The sequence below is a fragment of the Gavia stellata genome, chromosome 4, assembly GCF_030936135.1.
Source record: "Gavia stellata isolate bGavSte3 chromosome 4, bGavSte3.hap2, whole genome shotgun sequence".
In the NCBI taxonomy this organism is placed as follows: Eukaryota; Metazoa; Chordata; class Aves; order Gaviiformes; family Gaviidae; genus Gavia; species Gavia stellata.
In genome coordinates this window covers 63,137,578-63,159,299 of record NC_082597.1, presented here as the reverse complement: position 1 = coordinate 63,159,299, position 21,722 = coordinate 63,137,578, and the positions used below count along the sequence as shown (strand labels likewise).

General features: G+C 38.8%; 1 protein-coding gene across 1 annotated transcript in view; it reads left to right on the top strand.

The window, feature by feature from the left end:
• Positions 1-21,722, top strand: part of MYBPC1 (myosin binding protein C1) — a 47,950-nt gene that overhangs the window by 15,875 nt on the left and 10,353 nt on the right. Inside the window, exons 11-27 of the mRNA XM_059817193.1 lie at positions 1,111-1,235; positions 2,458-2,563; positions 2,828-2,994; positions 4,561-4,723; positions 6,120-6,226; positions 7,468-7,601; positions 8,731-8,887; positions 9,520-9,624; positions 10,231-10,419; positions 11,728-11,866; positions 11,942-12,015; positions 15,400-15,468; positions 16,593-16,760; positions 17,263-17,351; positions 18,702-18,897; positions 19,428-19,567; positions 21,267-21,426. Of these exons, the coding sequence (XP_059673176.1) occupies positions 1,111-1,235; positions 2,458-2,563; positions 2,828-2,994; positions 4,561-4,723; positions 6,120-6,226; positions 7,468-7,601; positions 8,731-8,887; positions 9,520-9,624; positions 10,231-10,419; positions 11,728-11,866; positions 11,942-12,015; positions 15,400-15,468; positions 16,593-16,760; positions 17,263-17,351; positions 18,702-18,897; positions 19,428-19,567; positions 21,267-21,426 (2,288 nt within the window). The remainder of the gene's footprint in view (positions 1-1,110; positions 1,236-2,457; positions 2,564-2,827; positions 2,995-4,560; positions 4,724-6,119; positions 6,227-7,467; positions 7,602-8,730; positions 8,888-9,519; positions 9,625-10,230; positions 10,420-11,727; positions 11,867-11,941; positions 12,016-15,399; positions 15,469-16,592; positions 16,761-17,262; positions 17,352-18,701; positions 18,898-19,427; positions 19,568-21,266; positions 21,427-21,722) is intronic.

The window sequence follows — 21,722 nt, the reverse complement described above, 5'->3', positions numbered from 1 at the left end:
GCTTCTCTGTCATCGGTATGACCTGCATATTGATTTACTCTCTGGCTTTATCTAGAAGAAGTAGCTTTTCAGGTGCAGGCACTTGAGTGCAGGTAGAGCAATGGCCTGAAGTTGAGCCCAGTCCCTAGTGTGGGCACAACCAACTCTTACAGCCTGGTGCGGAAAATCCCATTCCACAGTCAGACACAGCTAGGAATGACGATGTGCAACCAGTAATGCACAACAATGTAATGTTCCTCAAATGTTGCTCAGCAGCACAAAATCCTAGCAACTTTCTCCTCTGGCCCTGTGAAAAAATAGTAATTAGCAAAAGCCCTCTTACAGAGAAGGGGCAGGTTTCCTTCACTTTGTTGCTGCAAAAGTCAGTGAAGGATTTTGATTAATAGTTAAAGCTGACAAAAAATGCATAGTAAAGAGGGTACCTTTTCTTTAGCCCCTATATCTGCCGTGAGCAGTTCAGAACTGTTTCACAGGCAGCTATATGGATACCTCTCCAATAGAAGGACCTGGATTGAATGCTCCAGTGCATTTCTTCCAGGCTGCTGAAGCAGCTGTCAGATGCTAATGAGCATTGGTCATTACAAACCTGGAGCAGATCTAAACGGGTGACATAAAGGTGAAAGGCTCCATATCCCATTACCAAAACCCCATATCCCATTACTGATCTCTTGTGCCATCTGGCCTACCAATAATATTAACTTCTTAACCTAGGCTATTATTTTACTTCACAAAAATGTTAAGAGTGTGGGAATGAGGATGGTGTCCTGTTACTGGTTATTTTCATCTTTACTCATCTAGAGTTTCAGACTCCATTTTATTTGCTGTCCTTCAGAGCCTGCTCATTTTTTTTATTTTTTCATATCACCCAAGCCTGGGATTTTGGAACAAGCCAGAAGATGCTCGTTGTCATCCTACATCATAGCTCTTTTTGCTAAAAAGTCTATGACAGTTCTGTTGGATCTCAGAAATCACTTCCCAGGACAACTTTTCCAGTTCTATGTAAAAAACCAGGATTTTCACCTGTAATAATCCCTAAAGCATTTTCTACGTAAAACAAAAGGGGTCCAGCAGTTTTGCTAATGAATCTTTGCTGTATTCCTGTTCAAACAGATACATTTTTGAGCACAAAGGTAACCAGCGAATTTTATTCATCAACAATTGTACGATGGCAGATGACGCTCGCTATTACGTAACAGCTGGTGATGAGAAATGCTCCACAGAACTGTTTGTGAGAGGTAACTTCGTCAGCTTGCTCCTATTTCACCTGCTGTAAATTGGCGTGGCTTCGACTACAACAGAAACTAACAGGGAGGATCTGGTTCAGTATATTTTTGTACTTGTACTGGCAGCGCTTAGGATCACTCTGTATTTTGGTGTGCCCTGACTATTTCTTTCCTCATCCTGTATTCAGCAATTTAGTGAAAACCCTGAAATGGGGATATGGTGGATTTCATACTGTGCATTGGGATCTAGTGGGGCTGTGGTCCCCTTCATAGTTATAAAGCCATTTTGGAGACTTATTTGTCATAGTGTTGGCTTTCCCTAACACCACACTCAGGTATCTGATGACACTGATACTTTTGGACCAACTGATCTTCTTCAAGTACCCTCAGATCAGGCTTTCTAGCAGTTAGTTTTCATTCCATCTGCACAGATTTAAGGGAAGACTCTATCAAAAGCTATGAATGGGTGGCCATTTCTTCACCCTTTTTGCTTCCACAGTGCTGATAGTCTTACTGATAATATTCATGGCATCACTCACACATGCACAACAAAATAAACAGAAAACAAAACTTACAGTGAGAGAAAAAAATTATCAAATATTTCAGAAAGCTATTTAAAATAATGGAGCCTATTGCCCCTGTAAATATCATAGGATAACTGTTGTACAATATCTTGCTATTAAATAAACTTGAGTTTTGACAGCAGGAATGGGTTAAACCAATAAAGGCACCGTCTTATGTCATCAGGTCATCTTATTGTGCATAACAGGCTATAGGACCTAATGAAAATACAGCTTTATGAGAGGGATCTGTGGGAGGCAAGAGGGGAATGTCACCTTCTCATGTCGACCTGCCTGGACAAACTGTCAATAAAAAGGGATGCAAGGCAGGTATTAATCTGAACAAATGTTCTTTTTTTATTTAGCACATTTCCTACTAGCATCTTAATGAGCAATCACTTTTCTGATTTAAGGCAGAAAAAGCTCCACAGAGACTGATAAATAAAAGACATGTAGATATGGCACTTAGGGACATGGTTTAGTGGTGGAATTGGCAGTGTTAGGTTTACAGATGGACTCGATAATCTTAATGGTCTTTTCCAACCTAAATAATTCTATGATTCTATGATATTAGAATTTTAAATTAGTATCATCTTCTGTAGCATGATTTTGAAAACCTCTTTCACTTAGTTTTCTCTCTCAGATTGCAAATCTGTATTTTTTTCTTTCCAAAGATCCTCCAATTTTGGTGACCAAAGGCCTGGAGGATACCAGTACCTATGTTGGTGAACGAGTAGAACTGAGCTGTGAAGTGTCTGAGGATGATGCAAATGTGAAATGGTAAGCCACACTTTGAACAGATACTGTTTTCCTTGAGAATATAACTGAGAATATTTTAATTGAAAATTGTTAAGAAAATCTCAAGAAAACATTATACAAAAATGTAGCAACAGCAAAAATATCCTTACAGATTCATGGATGAGTTTGTTTAACATTTCCTTGTGCCTTAAGTCTTAAAAGTCTTCTCTGGAAGTTTCAGTCTATGGGAGTCTTACTTGCACAGGACTTCTATTGGAAAAATAATCATTCTTTGTTTTCTGTTAGGTTTAAGAACGGTGTAGAACTTACCAATGAACCTAAATCTCGGTATCGAATCAAAGTTGAGGGTAAAAAACACACTTTGATCATAGAGGAAGCTGCAAAAAATGACAATGCAACTTACTCAGTAATGACAACTGGAGGCCAATCAGAAGCTAAACTTTCGGTTGATTGTAAGTATAATACATCTTGCTAATTGAATTTGTATGTCACAGTTTACTAGTTTACAGAAATAATTTGCTTGCCTTTTCCTGGGTCTCCCTTTTTAAAGGGAGACTTATCTTCCATACCAATTTCTTTGCTGATCTTCCATACCAATTTCTTTGCTGCAAATCTCCAGAACAGTGACTTTCCTTTAGAACTAGTCCTGCTTGAGAACTTTCTGTCACTCTGTTAAGATGGAAAACAACACTATCCATCCAAAGATATAATAGGTCAGCAAAGTGAAATTTTCAAGGGAAGTATCTGCTTTTCTTTAATCCTTTCAGGTTTTCACAGGAAAGCCAAACCAAAGCTTTTGAGCCAAAATAAGAAAAAAAGTATGTTGGAAAAAATAAGCAGTTCTATAATTAGGCATACAGTTAACAGGCATCAGGGTCACTTGACCTGAACTCATAGGCACAAACACATGACTATGTAGCTCCCTCAGTATTGTTTATCCAATACCTCTTTAAAACGCCTGTGGGTTTTAGCAAAATGTATGTGCCTATCCTCTAAAGTTATCATACATTATGCATAAACATACATTGTTTTGTAATACTTATACTGCTTTTGACTATTTTGTACAAATTGACATCTTAAGCACAACCAATTCATGCTGTTCTATTGTCAAGTTGGAAATTATCCTCCATGGCTATTGGCGTCTGTCATCTTTCTTTTCATGCAACTTCTGAGGATTTTTCCAACTGGCTTTCTATAAAATGCTGTCTTTCCCATCACTCTTTGTTTCCTATGTCAGATTATAGTCAGGGATATTTACTGCATACAGATGGTACTGTGTGTTCAGCCTGGACTCAGGTCTACAGCATCTAATCTTCCAGAAAGTGGAAGTGAACTGGGGCACCAGTTCTCAGACTCAAGTTTTACAAAAGCTAGTAATATCTGTGGGTATTCATAGGGTGACTTAAGGCAGTTTAGCAAATGTGAGAACAAGTAGTGTATGAAGTTAAGCTTACTGGCCAGTCAGCCTTTGCTACCAGCCTGTGAAAACAGGTTGAGAATGACAGTCCCCACTTGTGATGAAATACTTTGATAAGTCTCCAAATTATCTCAGATCAGCTGGGAGAGTTATGAGCGCAATTAGATCACTGTAAGATCACAGGAAAGGTGGGTTGTTATCCCTTCTAGTGCGTATGTCTGGGGACACAGGTCTTTCACTTCTTGAAAGTTTCTTATGGGACTCTGGGGGATAGAAACACCCTACCTCCAGCACCTAAACACCGGAGAGGGAACAGCATTCAGATTGTGCTCCTGGGCTTAGTTCTTCTACTGGCGATATCCATGGAGTTTCCCCAGTCAGGGCATGGGTATTTTGGATCACCCTTTGTAAGGCATCTGACTACATGAAAAGAGGTTAACTTATGTAGCTTACATGTACTGCTATTTGGACTTGAGAACTTTATTATTGGAGACATTTTTCTGATTTGAAGGCTACTGTGATGGCTAGTAGCAGCCCTGTGAGAGAATCATGAGCTATTGTTTGATATTAGCTTTAATATACCTGCTTCTGTTTTCCTAAGTGAGACCACTGAAGATATCACTTGCACTAGAAGACCAGACTGTGAGGCTTGGACAGGAAATCCACCTGAAGTGTGAGATATCTGAGAACGTGGAAGGGAAATGGTACAAAAATGGGCAACTGGTCGAAGCTAGTGACCGTGTAAAACTTTATCACAAAGGAAGGTAAACTTGTTGTGTATTGATTTGACTTTTGATGGAATAACACTGTAGAGATGTGCCAATATGCAGGTTACTTCACTGAAAATTACCTGGTAATCAAGCCTAACCTCTGTCCCTCAAACATATTTATTTTTATCATTATTTTATCATTATATTTTATCATTATCAATCAATATTTTTATCATTATATATATATTTATCATATAAATTTATCATTATATCATTTATCATTATCATATATATTTTTATCATTATCATATCATTTTTATCATTATCATTTTATCATGTCTCCTTGCCCCATTTCATCTTGTGTCTTTTGGCTGTGGAGGATAATAATCAAATCCTCGATCCATCTAAGTTCAAGCTATTAACTTTTCCTGACAATGCTGTTGCTGTTAGTATGGGATATTAAATAGTAAGGCAAAATAATTGTTAGACATTATTAAAAATATATAGCTTTTAAATGTCTGTTCTTCTGATAGCTTCTGTTTGTGTCAACTCAGACCATGTGTCTCTGCCCATGCAAAGTGTGTGGAGATATCAGGTCCCTTTGCATTTATAATCCATCCTTTTTCATGGAAAGTTTTTCAGTTTAAAAAACCCCCAAAACAGATCCTACCTTTAACTACATCCTCTTCACTTCAGCTTAGCAGACCATTCATACAGCTGGGAACTGCACTTTTAAAGATGGTCCTAAACAGGCTATGAAACGCTTGCATTGATTCCATAACGTTTGCTAAGTCGCAGTAAGGGACAAGTGCCAGCTATGCAGTGACCCCTTGGACTGACATAAGGAGAAGGAGCTCCCACAACCCATGTAGGCCCATAGGGTGAGGTGAGGGAAAGGGAAGCTGGAAGGGCACAGAGGTGAGTCCTACCTTGAACAAAGCTTAGCCACAGCAGGTGACAGGAGAGCAAAAATACCATCATATTGGAAGACACAGTTAGGTAGTAAAAGCAGCATATGCTTTGCTTACCCATTTCTTTATTCTGGTAAACAAATAGTAGATTAGATCCTGTCACAAAGATGGTCTAACAAAAGTCAGAATAGTCTCACAATGGGATCACCTGAAGATTTCTTCTTGAACAACAAAATTACAGTCTAATGGCAGCAGCACAGAATCCCTGTGTGAGATTACACTCCTATATTTTTCTACTTCTGTGTTCAAACAAAGATATTAGAATTGGTTACATTATTTGGTGGTTGTCTCAATAATATTTTGTACAAATCACAAAGTATTTAATCAGCTAAAATACCACTAAGCAGCCAGCAAAGGATTTTTAGTCAGTAATTTTACACACTTGCACAGATCTCCTAAACTTTTCACAGCTTTTTCTTTATAGCTTCAAGCAGTCTTCAAAAATATTTTACATTGACTTCTTTTTCAATTTTTTACAGAATCCACAGATTTGTTATAGCAAGTGCTGCTGTTGACGATGAGGGTGAATACATGTTTGTACCAGATGCCTATAATATTAATATTCCATGCAAAGTACATGTTGTGGGTAAGTATATGGAACAATGACTTATACATAACATCTCTTTCTCCAACCTTTGGAAATTAAAAGCAATGTGAAATATCCTTGATTACAGTCAGTTGTTTCCTCTCAGCAGGCACCTACCACAGAAAACAGAGCAGCTGCTTTAGCAAAGTGCAAGCTAGTCAGAGAGCGCTTTGTCTGTGCTCAGGGTCTGCTCATAGTTTACAAGGCTGAGGGAGCTCCAGGGGAAGGCTTCTTGATGTTGAATTCCTAAACCTAAACCACTACTAAGAGTTTGTGTAAAAGACCTGTTGCTATCCTCTCTTCAGATATACAGTGTTGTCTTCTTTGAAGAATTGCCTTGCTGACATTTCAAAATGTGATTTGGTTTGGTAAAAGTTCGGTGAAGTAGGTACATATTCCCTAAATACATCAAATTATATCTAAAGAGTGAAATGTTTCTGGTCAGTTTTTACTAACTCAGCAAAACAGAAGGCTTGTTAATGATCCCAGTCATTCAAACAAAAATGAAACAAGGCATTGACTCTTCCCACAGCAATACCTCACTGGCTTTTAACTGCAACCACTGACTTGGAAGTCAGCAATAGGAGAGCAATATAAATGCCCAAAATTTTAGAAAATATGGTTTGCAATTGAAGCTGAAAGAAATGGGATATCTGTGTTAGAAAGGTTTAGGGAGAATGAAGAGGGAAGGGGTACTGGAAGGTATGCTCACAGATATAATCTTCCAATACATTAAAAAAAGTTGTAAGAGGTTATTCATCAGTTGTTCTCCAGATACATGGGGTATAACGAAAGTGACCATTTAATTTTCAGAAAAAGGATTTGGGTTAAGAAAACTTTTAAACTGTAAGAACAGTGATGTCTGAAGGGTGGATAACTCCAGGTATTGAAGAAAGACTGCAATGGAAATTCTCAAGAGCCACTTAGAGGAAATCTCTCTCAGAAGTTACCTAAATATGCATAATTCTGCCTCAGGAAGACAGATTTTTTTTTTTTCATGGTCCTACTATTCCAAAATTTCTATGGTGCTATGTTTTATTTTTCATCAGCCAACTATTTTCTTAAAAAAAAATTTCTTCACAAATTTTCTTCCAAACAAAGAATCTGTTGAATAAAATACCAAAATACCAGGGAAATATAAAACATAGAGCATATTTCTCCATGTTGCAGACCTGTGCCAGGTCACTGAACTCTCAGAGTGGCAACGACATGGCAAATTTGGACAATCTCTCCTTTTTCAGATCCTCCTAAACTCCACCTGGATGGTCTTGGGGAAGATAACACTGTGACAGTTGTGGCAGGAAGCAAACTGCGACTTGAGATCCCCATCACTGGCGAGCCAACTCCAAAAGTCACGTGGGGTAAAGGGGACAAGGTACATTGTCATTATTCATGTTTCTTTAGCTTAACAAGGGCCTTTTACTTCAAAAAATGACCCTTAGCCTTGTGAAGACATTGATTTTAATGGCAGAAAAGAAGATGATGATGCATTTTAGCTAAAACACTCTCCTCACTCAAAAATTAAGGGTAAAATGGATAAATATTATTTAGTATCTTTTGGGTCTTTTTGAGGAAAGGCTGAAATTAATGAAGGAAAAAAATATGGTTTTGCTATAAATAAATTGTAAAGGAGGGGGACATATGAGATGCAGAAGAAAACTAGTGAAAATCTACCAAATAGCTACTTCTTCTGTACATACTGCCCAGAATGGCTGCCAGATTTTGACAGGAAGTCATGGTATGGTCTGCTTTTGGAAAATGAATGATAAATTCTGATGGAGTGTCAAGTCTCGAATGAAACAATAGGCTGGGCAATCGGTGTCTTGCATCTAGTGTCTTAATGAAAAACTTTGCACAGATCAATCCCTGGCTGTGTAATACCAAAAAGACACTTTGCATTGTGGTTATGTAGAAGCTGGAACATGTTATTATTACTGAATTTGTCAGACCTTTTGGGTCAAATCTGTGACTAGTATTTTTTAAATATTAATTGTAGTATCACCACTGTGGGCTTATCCAAGTAGAGAATTACTCTAAGAGAGCTCTTACTCCAAAATATGTGCCAGCATTTGAAATCTGTGAGGACAAAGTACTGACCATTACAATCACTCTGACCTTTAAACTGAACGAATTACATCTTGATCTGACTTTTGGGAGAATCCACTACTCTCTTTCCATCAAATTAATGACAGATAGTGTTTACAAAAGCATGTTCTTGCTTACAGGACAAGTAATCCTGAATGCCTCTTCCTTTGAGATGCAATGGTTGAACTGAGTACTAAACAGCTATCGTATTTGAAAGTTATTTATTTGTCCCTCAGTTGTTTTGTCATTTTTGTGAACATTAGCTGACTGAAATTCTGAGCTTCAGTGTGTTTTTTCTTACAGTCACTTTAATATTTTTGCTGAAGTGTCCTGTACTGCATTTGGATTTTGATTTTTGAGCATTTTCATTCTCAAATCCATAAAATATTACTTTTCCCTCTGCTTACTTTGATTCCTAGTGGATCACAGACAGTGGAAGAATACGGGCAGAAACATACCCAGACAGCAGCTGTTTGGTTATTGATACAGCTGAGAGGGAAGATTCAGGTCCTTTCAGAATAACGTTAAAGAATGAGGCTGGAGAGGACTCAGCTCTAATCAACATTAAAGTGGTTGGTAAGTCATGTGGAACAGTGCACATGAGCCATGTCTTTTACCACAGCCCTTTTCAATAAATGCTCCTTGAAGAATCCTACTTTTCTGCACCCCAAAAAGAGACAAATTCTTCTTCCTCTATCTGAAGGGTCTCTTCTGTAGACGCTGTCCTCCCTATCTACCCAACTGTTGTAGATGCTCCTGGTTTTCCCCATTTTCAGATGTGGAATTGAGGTGCAAGGACACTAAGGCCCAATGTAACTGAAGGACACGGAAGCTTAGCATGGGATTTACGCAGGAGTTAATTATCACCCCACTGCCACCTCACGTTGCAAGGGCCAAATTTGTGCAGTTGCATCAGGCTGGCCTTAACACTCTCTGTTCTTCATTCTCCATGTGGCTGTGGGCCCTGTCTTACCACATGCCCTCAAGTGCCCCTGAAGTGTCTTGGCTGTGCTGAGCAGCTTACCCCTTCCTAACCACTTGCCAGGATCCACAAAGACCTCCTTTCTCTCTCTCTCCTTGTTAGGAACTCCTGTTGTACTTCAAAAACTATTCAGATTTGTTTCTTATTTGACATTTTTTATTTCAACCTGTGCAAAAAGAAGAAATATTTTCTTTTTTTTTAATAATATTTACTTTCTTTACAACAGATGTCCCTGATCCTCCTCAGGCACCAAACGTGACTGAGGTGGGTGAAGACTGGTGTGTTATGACCTGGGAACCTCCGGCAAATGATGGTGGATCACCCATCTTAGGTACATACTTTTCTTTTTTTTTGTGGTGATACTCTAATATAGACAAAAGAAACAAACTCCAAATAATGGATGCCATAGGATCAGAGTTTAGCTCAGGCCCTGAAGAGTTGCACTCTGAGTATCCAGTTGCAAAAATGTTCTACCCCATCTTCGACTTTATCAGGTACCCATTTTTCTAATGCTTTGAGATTTGTCATTTTGTATGTTATCACATTATCAATCCCCCTACTTGAAAGGCAACCTCTTACAATACCAAACTTTGAACAGTTAGCCTGTTTGAATATTAGCACGGATTTCAGAAACAATTTAATGAGTAAATTAGAATATCTTCTAATACACTGAACCAACAGGAAAGTCAGAGGGGCCCAGAGGCCAGCAGAATCAGGCCCTTTTCACTCTGAACTAAGTACAGTGGTGTTGTAAGTGAAGTCCAAAAAAAAGCTCGCACATGGCCATGAAATTTAACAACACCTAAACCACTCCGAGGCTAGAAGGAGATATTGAGGTGTATGAAGGAAAAATGTTATTGGCCAGTCAAAAACTAGACCCCTCACTATTGAGCTTTATGCCACCACTTACCACAATAAAATTTTGTTTTGCCAATAGGATATTTCATTGAAAGGAAAAAGAAACAAAGCTCCAGGTGGATGAGGTTGAATTTTGAACTGTGTAAAGAAACAACTTTTGAGCCAAAGAAGATGATTGAAGGTGTTGCTTATGAGGTCCGTGTATTTGCTGTTAATGCAATAGGCATTTCTAAACCAAGTATGCCTTCGAAGTCCTTTGTTCCTTTAGGTAAGTAAACAAGAGCGTAGGTATGCATTTAGAAAACTATCCTTGAAACATTCTTACAGTCATCTGATTATATAACTGTAGTTCTTCTTACACTTGTGTTGCTCAGGACGTGTCTTTATTAGGTGCTGCATAAACTGTATGTCTACCCCTGAAGGATTTATAGTCTTTTATAAACAAGAAACAAGGATGTATAGACAGAAAAATGGCACACTACAATAAAACAGTGACATGCTATAGGTGAGCCTGATATACCACGGTCAATACGTTTTAAGGACCAGAATTAATAGTTCCATGGTTTTGTATATCATAGGTACCTCCTGAGTCAACAGAGTCAAACTACTGGCAATTTACAGAGTTGATAAAGATGATGGATTATAGTCTTGGTTGTTTTTTGCAGAAAGGGGTCACATATTTTCAATATCCTTTTGCAGACAATCCAGATTAGGCTAGGTCATATTTTACACTATTCTACATGTCCTCTTACTGCTTTATATTAATGTAAGAGCTAGAGGGCCTTGTCGTTCACAGACTCACAGAATCACAGAATTACAGAGTGACAGGGGTTGGAAGTGACCTCTGGAGATCATCTAGTCCAACCCCCTGCCAGAGCAGGTTCACCTAGAGCAGGTTGCACAGGAATGCGTCCAGGCGAGTTTTGAGTATCTCCAGGGAAGGAGACTCCACAGCCTCTCTGGGCAGCTTGTTCCAGTGCTCTGCCACCCTCAAAGTAAAGAAGTTCCTCCTCATGTTTAGATGGAACTTCCTGTGACCAAGTTTGTGCCCATTACCTCTTGTCCTTCACCTATTGACAGACTAATGTGGTGGCCTTTTCATATAAAGAAACCTATTTTTCAAACTATTGTGACAATAACAAGTCCTTGTAAAAGAAAAGTGCCTTGCTCTGTAGGCCACCAAAGGCTTGCTCAGCAGCACCCCCATGATGCAGAGGAGGAAGAAGGTGGTTGTTATTGCTACAGCATGCTCTCCTCTTACCAGACAATACCTGCTGTTGTAGAATACGCTATTCACAACTTCTCCGCTCTTCCTTCCACCGCTCTTTGTCCTTATGACTCCTCAGCGGGAGGAATTTAACTCTGGGTTAGTCTGTGAGCAGATATGGGATGAGGTACCTGCTTCTCCTAGGTTCTTCCTAACTGGGAAAGACGTGCCAGGGATGATTGGAAATACCTGGTAGGCAGGATTTAGCCTGTCACCTATGATACTAAACTAGAGGAATACACACCATAAATGTAAACTTTTAACTGTAACACAGTTTTCTGCCTTCTCCCTGCTGCCTGCTTGCTTCAGCTGTTACCAGTCCACCAACTCTCCTGGCAGTGGACGGAGTGACTGATACCTCAGTTACAATGAAATGGAGGCCACCAGACCACATCGGAGCAGCCGGGTTAGACGGCTATGTTGTAGAGTACTGCTTTGAAGGAAGTAAGTGACAATGACTGTGGTATGTTACTCATAGTGAAACTAGGTGAGACTTCCTACATTTTTTCTCTATGGGTATCAGGTGCTCTCACTTTAAGGCAGAGACTAATCAGTCAGAAAATCTCAAGCAGCAGGGTTTTGTTCAGGCTTCCTTTGGTTTGTATTCCAGATCCCACCCATTGACTCTAGTTCAACCCATCTTACATTTGATCTAAAATCCAAATCAAAAGCCATATAATCTGTTGTAGTGTACCAAGTACTGTGTTAACCACTATCCTCTTTTTAAGCTAAATGAAGAGTCGATGCAGTAAAGAGTGGATGGATGAATGAACAGGAAATAATGAATGACTATAAGTGTGGTCCAAAATATGTGCATGTTGGCTGGGTTTTAGGGCCAGGAGGTCCTCAGTGTGATAATGCCTATCTTGACATATTACTAATTGGCTACTTCAGGTCCCAGTTCCCAATACTGAGGACAGACAGCCTCTCCAATAGCTGGCTGTAGAAGTTACCTAGGCATGCAAAGTTCATGTCTGGATATTTAATTTCTCCAATGTTTCAGTGTAGTTAGATACAGGATCTTTAACTATGCCCATCTAAGACATAAATCTATACAGAATTGACAGAGAAAGATAAAGATGTAAAAGATTGAATAAATTTATGAGAGTAAAATAACAAGAAATAGGGAAATAGAATGTATATTTTACAACTAAGGGTCTTTGGTGATCAAGCAGCAGAAACTTAGTATTTTCAGCAGATTTTCTTCTGAGTTGGCATCAAATGAAGTCATTTTTCAAAAAGTAAAATCCACCAGCTCCTGGGTAAGTATCAAACAGCCTGGAGTGATATGTGCAATACCCAGCCTCTGCGGGCAAATACCAATCAGTGGGACTCCAGCAATGTTGTGTGTTTGGATGAATGGGACACAGTTATCTTCAGCTCCACTAGCTGCTGCTCTTAACTGCGCTGTAAATCAAGTGATGAGTTCGACACCTTTTTTCATAAAGGCATTTATTTCAACAAAAGCTTTTCATGAATGCAGTCCACAGCCTGGAGACAAGAGGTAGAGGACAGAACTTGTCGTTTACACTGTCACGTGTTTCAGATTCAGACAATCCAGGAAAACAGTAGTTCACAAAAGTGGTCAGATACCACAGGAGCAGAGTGCCCTCAGCTCTCACTCGGGCAAGTGGGAGAGGGAGTGAAGAAGAACCACTGGCTTTTCTCAGGAGCACTCAGCATCTTGTAGTATTGAGCTGAATATCTGTAAGGAGCAGGAACAGACTGCAAGAAGAGGTCTGGAGAAGATTACCTGAAGGCAGACACAGCTGGAATGGTAGGAAGGGTTTTCCTTGTATATTGGGAGGGAGCTGCGGGAACAGCTCAGAATGAGTAAGCATGCAGTCTTACATCAAGATGCAGCATTCCTATAATGTTTCCATTGCACAGGCAAGATGTACAGGAATATAAAGGGGACTGTCAATGTGAAGACTTCAGTGTATGCTGTATATTATGCTCTGTTTAGTATTGGTAGGATCGTGGGGGAAAAGTTAAAAGTGTTTGTAATATGTCATTGTCATAAACCCCTTGACATTACAGTATGTGATTTCCAAATTAGGTGACAAGAGAGGATAAGAAATATATATATGCTAATGCAAAATATGGTGTTCAGAGGAATCTTCCAAATCTATCTTTTAAGGACTATTAGACAGAAGATCATTGTATACCTGTTGAATGGAACAAATTCTTTACTTTTTTTTTTTTAAATAGGTTTAAAACATCTGAAGACACAACAAAATGGCAGTCAACTCTGTCATTTTATTGTTACTCGCCTCAGTTAAAATACAATGGGTACAATGTATTTTACATAGCTTTCTGAGTGTTTATGTATATCTATATATGCCTCCTATATATGCATATACATCTATATGTACACAATTGACATTGTTTATGTATATATATTATGAAAATGGTTAGGAAGAAGCAAGCTTAGTAGAAAATACCAATCAGAAAGGACGTGTTATTGGAATATACATTCTTTTCTCTATGTTCAGTCCTTTTTCTCTTTCTTGCAATACCTCGGTGTCTCCTTTTCTCAGTCCTTTCAGTGCCTGTTCTGCCTCAGACTAATTTCTTCTATACTGTTTAATAACTCTTTTTAATTTCAAGGTACTTTTTATGACTGTCTGTATTAATTCTGCTGTCCTTTTCTTTTAGTTATCTGTTTGTAAACTCATTTGTCTTTACCTTCTCCATTCTTCCATCCTTGTCATGGAAGTAGTTTTAAAGAGGGCTTTTTTGAGACTTCCTTATCATAGCAATCACTAACAGAAATCACAATCTGAAAATAGGAAGAAAAAAAAATATATATAGTTATAATTTAGAAGAATCATGTACCACAAGCACTGGTTTGGCTTCGCGAAAATTGGTATTTGCCTTTAGTCTGAACCTCACAACTTGATCAATATGGTGGACTCTTGGACTTTCTTAACTATGGTAGCACCTTTGACAGCTCATTGTGTATATTACTGACCTGGAGTCTCATCATGAGTATCTGGATCCGGCATTGCATAGGTGTGAATAACATGAATGTAGAACTCCCCTTCCCAGGGCTAGTTTACAACATTCAACTGGAACCTCTTGCTGTGGCGATGTGGACTAGATCAAATCTTGTTGACACTGGAGAAGTCAATTCCTAGTAATATATGCTGCCGTCTGGTTCTTGTTTCAAGGGTCATCTGATGAGTTTGGCTCTAGTTTTGCCTAGGACAATATGTTTATCTGCTTTTAAAGGGCCATTGTACCTGCAGATGACCTGTTTTCATAGCTAGTAAATAAGCACTTTGAAGAGCCTCTGTTGGCTGAGATCTTTGCCAATGTACCCAGCCAGGACCGTGCACAGATACTGGAGTAGTATTTTTACTATCCTGAAAATAGCCAAGTCCAGGATTCCAGGAAACCCAGAGCAGTCATAGCTTTGTCCAGGAAATAAAACCTTAGTGATTACATCGTATCTGTCATCATCCATGTTTTTAGCGTTCTTTAATTTTCTTTCTATGTTGCCTTTAGATAAATGTGTTCTTTTCCTCTGTTTCCCCAAGTTTTTTTCCAAGACTTCACTTTTTCTGTCTCTCTTACTCAGAATTCTTCTCTGAATTTCTTCTCTCTTCTATGATGTGTTTTCTTCTCCTCCTACACTTTCGCCCATCACCATTTTATTTCATTTCTCTCTCTTCCAAATGTTTCTTTTGTCTCTTTCTTTTCATCTTTCCAGGGCTGTGATCAGGCCCAAAGAAAAAAAACAACCTTATCTCCTCCACTTCCTTTATCCTTTAGCTTTCCTGTGAGCATCATGCATAACTGTTCTTTGATCTAGATGCCCTCTTCCCATCTCTTTCCTCCCTGCAGTCTCCCTAAATACAGGTCCTCTAAATCTTTAAAGCCCAGCATCTATCTTTGCATACTTACTAACAGGAATTGCTAACCACTGACAAAATGCTCCATCTGTGTGAAAGTGGGTGTCTCTGATTAATTTTAAAGATGGATTCTCACAAGGTATATCGACAGATGTGTCTGAGGAATTGATGGAGCCACCTTTTAACCTGGAAGGTACAGTATTCAAAAAAGGATATAAATCTTCTTTAATGAAAGAAAAACTCTCTTCATAAAAGTAAAGATAAATTTCTGAGAGTGAATTTTAGGGGCAACAGTCTACAGAATTTTCTGTAGTCCGTGTATAAGGGGAGGGGGTGGTGTTCGGGAAACAGTCATTGATGGCAATCCTCTTCTGCTAGAAGCTGAAGGAAGCGGCTTGAAGGAGAACTTAATTCCTAAAAGTAAGACTCACAGTTATGAAAATGTACCACAGTATTGTGCGCTAAGTCTGCAGGGCTCTCTAGCTTATAATAGTCCTCTTGTCTTCTGTGCCAATATTGTAATGCTATCTTTATATGATGTGGAAGGTATCAATACTGACTTGCTACTGCATAAACCTGACTTCCAAATGTCAAGGTGCCAGCAGTGTTAAAGCGATCTGTTTAGAGGATGGGGTGGAAAAGAGAGGTTCATTTGTAGTCGAAGCTTTTCTGAAAGACTGTACTGTTTCCACCGGTCTATGGATTATATGCGACTGCCTAGGGGTAGGATAAAAAAATCCAAGAATGCTGTAATTACGTCAATAATTCTGACACAGCCTTCCTGTTTTTAAAGGCACCAGGAGAGATGGCATTTCATTGCAGTTTGTAAATATTCTCTGTTTCTCTCATCCCTGTGGTCTCAGTGGTAGTTTCAAGGGTACTCAGTACTGGTCTAATTGTGATATTATTGAAATTAATAGTAAAACCCATTTCTCTCCAAGGAAGCTGTTAAACCAATGATGAGCGCTTTTGGAAATATACTTTATGATGTCCCCTTTGTTTTCTATCAGCTGAATTTAAAGACTAATCAGTTTTCTCTCTGAAAATTAAATTATAGACACATTCTAAAAATATTTATTTCTCTAAATATAAATACATAATCAGCAGAAACCCTTAAAGGTTTGAAACATTTTTCCTACATATGATTACAGTGAATCAATATCATGTTATAGCATAATTAGAAAAAAACCCCACAGGTATTCATCAGAATATAATGAATCTATTAATGTACTGTAATTTTCCTCATCTGTGCAGTGGATGTATTTATAATTCCCTATTCTTTCAATTCGTTCTCCCCTCCTTTTTTCCCTAAATTAGCTGATGAATGGATCGTGGCTAACCCAGAGCTGACAGACAAAACGAAGTTTACTATCACTGGCCTGCCGACTGGCTCGAAAATCCTTGTGAGAGTAAAAGCTGTGAATGCTGCTGGTGAAAGTGAGCCCAGGTACCACCCACAGCCTATTTTAGTGAAGGAAGTGATAGGTAAGATCCTCCTGCCTACGCTCACCCACAAATACACTCTGATTCCATACTTAGTTTGGTTTTTTAAGGCTAATACTTACTGTTGGAAGCTGATGATATCGCCTTACAAAGCCATTGTGCAGTGACTAGAAATCATGAAACCATCTTTAAAAATATTCGTAATTTGTAATATTCATAATATTCATAATATTCATAATTTGTTTCATTTCCAAGCCTTTATTGCTCAGCCTTTCAAGGCTTTTTTTCTGCGGAACTTGATGTTGCTGTTTTTTGAGTTGCACTAAGTTTCTCACCTATTCCTACCACATAACATTTGGTGTTACAAAAACCAATGGTGTACGAAATGTAATGTTGTGGGCCGAAGAAATTTAGGATACCTCATTCATTAGTCACTTCTGGGAATTGTAGACCACAGAGTCTCCTATTTATACCGATGCCCACCAGCACTGCCTAAGTCAGAAAAGACGATAAATGTCAAACACAAGCTTTTGGCTTTTTTCAGAACCTCCAAAGATTCGTCTACCAAGACACTTAAAACAAACCTACACTCGAAGAGTTGGAGAAACTGTGAATCTTGTTATTCCTTTCCAGGTAAGAACTAAAAACCCTGACAGGAAAATACTACTTTTTCTAATATTGCTGCTTTTTAACTTCTTTCTGTGTAACTTTGGTCGGCCAGTGAGTTAACTTAAGGAGATTTGGAAGCACACAGTACACAGGCCCTTGAAAGCCTTTGCTTTGACATCTCAAAGTAATGATGTTAAGCCAATTAATGAATTGGGTAACTAGCTTAGACAGACTGATTTGTCATCTGTCATCCAAAGAACACTTATAAATCCTCCCGGTAGGCATTACATGTGAGATAATCGCTAGCAAAATGCAGAACGGTTACGCTGGTTAGGTACGGTATCAAGGGTAGGACTGTAGCATTTAATCTTTTTCTTGTCTTGAGAGAGGAAAAGGGAGGGGAAGAGTGGGCAGAGTTTCACTGTCTCCTATAGAAACTGCAACTTTCAAATCCTTGAGATCACACCTATAATAGGACTCTTTCCAAGGATAGTAGCACATGTTTTCCCACAGCATCACGTTAACCTTCATTCCCATACTTTTTACAACAGTGACTGCCTCTCTACCTGCAGGGTCCTTATTCTTCTGAATACAAGAATTATGGCAGAATTCATTTCTGTTTCATCTCTGCACACTTAAAGCTACTCAGTGGGCATAATCCACCTGCTAGAAGGCTAATAAAAGCATGATCAGCAATACACTGCAAGATTCACTGCTCTTGAGAAATTAAAGGAAAATTCTATGATTATTCTCTAAGACAAGACATTCAAAAAGGTGTGAGATTACCCTTTTCAGACAGCATCTGCAAATTGTTTACCTCTGGAAGGCAAATCCCATGGTAAAGCAGGTGGAATTCACTCTGATTTAAGTACCTAAATTGGGCATTACTAGGCCCATAAGAATGGCACACAAAAGATGTCAAATGAGCCTACCTAACAACTATTCCAACTGCTTTTGCAATAAAAGAAGAGAGTTTGGGATCCCTGGAGGTTTAGACCACTACTTTCCTCTTTTACTGGCAGTGTAGAGAAGGTAGGCACTTACAGAGGATGAAATATTTTGTTCTGGTTTCCTCTCCTTTTTCTTCTAGAAAACTGGAAATTAATTGTCAAATTTAGCCAGAGAGCTAATTGTGCAATTTAGGCAGAATTTGCAAATATTTTCAGTCTCCTGGAAAAAAAAAAAAAAGCAAGCTACATTTTAGGTGAATTAATATGATTGCATCTCAAATGCTGCTTATTTAAAAAAGAATTCTCAGTTTCTTTCAGGATGGTTTTAATTTCCTGTTTGGGAAAAATGGGAAATAAACCCATTTTCTCTCCCAACCTTTCCTCTCCCAAAATCATATACAAATTGTTTCCTGTCTTCTTACAGGGAAGACCAAGGGCAAAAGTATCATGGCAGAAAAATGGTTCTCCAATTGACAAGAACCAAATCAACATCCGCAACACTGAAAATGACACTATCATCTTCATCCGAAAGGCAGAAAGGAGCCACTCTGGAGAATATGACATGAAAGTGGAAGTAGAGAACTTGGAGGACAAAGCTACAATAGATATTCAGATTGTTGGTATGTTTTGAGAAACAGAAATAAATGCATGCCAGAGAAGCAGTAAATTTATAGTAACTTTGTCACAAGGGTAATGTGGAAGAAATCCTAAATGTTGAAAGTACATCAAAGTAGGAAAGACAGACAAGAAAACACATTTACTTTTCATTTTTACCCATCTCTTTTTTTACATAATAAGTAAAACTGGTAGCACAGCCTTTATAATGATTGTCCGACTTTGTCGTTTAGGAACACATCTTCAACTGGTTTTAAATTTTCCAAAATCTCATGTCCTCATGCAATTAAAGAGCACATGCATATCAGAAACCATACTCACAAACTGGTCAAATTAAGTTTTTCATAATTCTGACATGTCTCAACTTTGGAAAGTTTTATTTTGCAACCTCAGCTTTCTTTTGACGTTGGTTTTGGCATTTGTGTTTTGTAAGAAAGAGAGAGAGAAATCAAACTAAGTGGAAGATTTGTGTAGGAAAGAGAGAGAGAGAGAAAGTAACCAATGGAGAATGTCAGCTGCCATATTTTCATTACAGATCGCCCAGGCCCACCAGAGGTTGTAACTATTGAGGACGTCTGGGGAGAGAATGTAAATTTATCATGGAAGCCACCAAAAGATGATGGCAATGCTGCCATCACTGGGTACACTATTCAAAAAGCAGATAAGAAGAGTATGGTAAGCAATAAGGAGATGTTTAAAAGGCTGATGTACACATGAATTCTCCCTTTTAAAAATAAAAAGCCTTACATGCTTAAATTGATGTAGGTGGACAAAGCATTGGTTAGTCACTGCTTAGAAAACCTGCAAGGCATCTCTAAAAGTTCTGAAAATCTCCTGTTCACTGTATCTAAAGCCTAAAAAAGGAAATGTTTTCAGACGATGCCAAAGAGGAGGACTGAAAAGAAAAGGACGGGGGGATTTGAGGGAAGTATTTCTGCTTTTTTTCCTTTGTCTCAGTAGAGAAAATAAAACCCAAAAATATTAACTCTGAAGTCAGTAGGTTGCTACTAGAATCAAAATGTAACACTGTTGTTTTCAAACATGTATTGTCACATTGTGTAGGTCATTGCTACTCCCTACCACCCATGTCAAAATGGTACATATGTAACTCGTAAACTGCTTTGAGATTTACAGATGAAAAGTGCAATATAGAGATGTCTATTATTTTCATTAAACCAACATGAATTTTACACTTCCTTAAAAGACAGTAGTTGGATTCTTACATTTAACACTTACTGCAAATTTAAACACTGGAAATCTAGGGCAATATTTTGGGAGTTGCCTTATCTGAGGGAATCTTTTTGCCACCCCACCCCACTCCCCCCCTTTAATATATTGACCTGCTCCACGGTCTGATCAATTCATTCTTCCTGTGCCACTGTTTCCCTTCCCATCCTTCATTTTTTCTTTCTCTTCAGACTGTAAGAAGAGATGGTCTCTGTACAGCAACCAGAACAATGATGTCCATCTAGGGTCCAGTGAGTCACGGACCATTCAGGTCATAGTGTCCCCATATTCTCCGTGGTGTTGAATTTTGCAATTCTGGCACAGCTGGCCTTCTACAGAAAACTGTTTTCCCAAAAGGCACTTTGGCTCTTAAAGATGGCCAGATATCTGTGCAAACGGTGGCACAGGGAACTCGGCACAAGTTCATCTTTAGAAAAGCAAGACACTATGTAGGGCAGAGTAAAGAAAAGCAAAAACATTGCTGTGATCATATTGCACTTTATATTAATTGCATTTTTAGCATTAAACTCATTCACCTCAGTTTGTTACTTAGGTATTGTGTACTAGGATTGAAATCACACATCCTGTTACTGCTGCAAGACTAAAGTGCTAAAACCGACCTCCCCATCCGAGCCTTTAGATATCAGAGGACCACCTGCATAAAACTACATTTCTCATTAACACTCAACCTGTGAACAGGGGGTAGATTAGTGCATTGGCCTCCTAACAGTGAGTACATGTTACTGCAGAGTAGTACATGCTACTACTTTTCTTATCTGCAGCAGTACCTTCTCTGTCAGCAGTGTGGACTGGGAACGAAGGAGGTTGCCTTGCCTCACGCAATACAACCTTTGTCATACTGGATTTCCTAACACAAATCCTGCCAGTTAAGAGAGTGTAACAATTCAATAGGGTTCACTTTCCATTTGGCCTTCACTGCTCAGCAGTGAGCTCTGTGGTATTCTCATTATCACTCATTTCAGACAGAATAATTATTTATTGCCAGCTTCACTATTTTAGTATCCATCAACATTCCCTTAAAAGAAAAATCTTACTCCCACAAGCTTGATGATCCTTCCAAACAGTTCCTGGCTGAGAGGTGCAGGGCGCTGCAGGGAAGCTTACTCTCTGTGTTTGTGTCTTTCAGGAATGGTTCACAGTAATCGAGCACTACCACCGCACCAGTGCCACCATTAACGAGCTCGTCATAGGAAATGAGTACTACTTCCGGATCTTCGCAGAAAACATGTGCGGCCTCAGTGAGGATGCAACGATGACCAAAGAGAGCGCTTTGATTGCAAAGGATGGTTAGCTAATTATCCATTCCTTGTCAAAAGGGAAGGGGTGTGTTCAGAGGCTGGGAGATGTTTAGAGGTAAAGGCCATATCTCTAAAGCATTCAGATGCATTCGTAGCCCTGAACCCAGGAACAAGCAACAGCTAGGACATTTCATATTAGGATTTCTTGGTTTGTTCACACAGCTCATAGCTGGTTTTTTTAATCATGAGTGGGACATTTTTCCCATGTTCTGACATTTTCTATGATCTTGGATCTTATACTCGTGTCACCACAGGCAGATCTAAGTAGACAAGAGCTGGAAAAG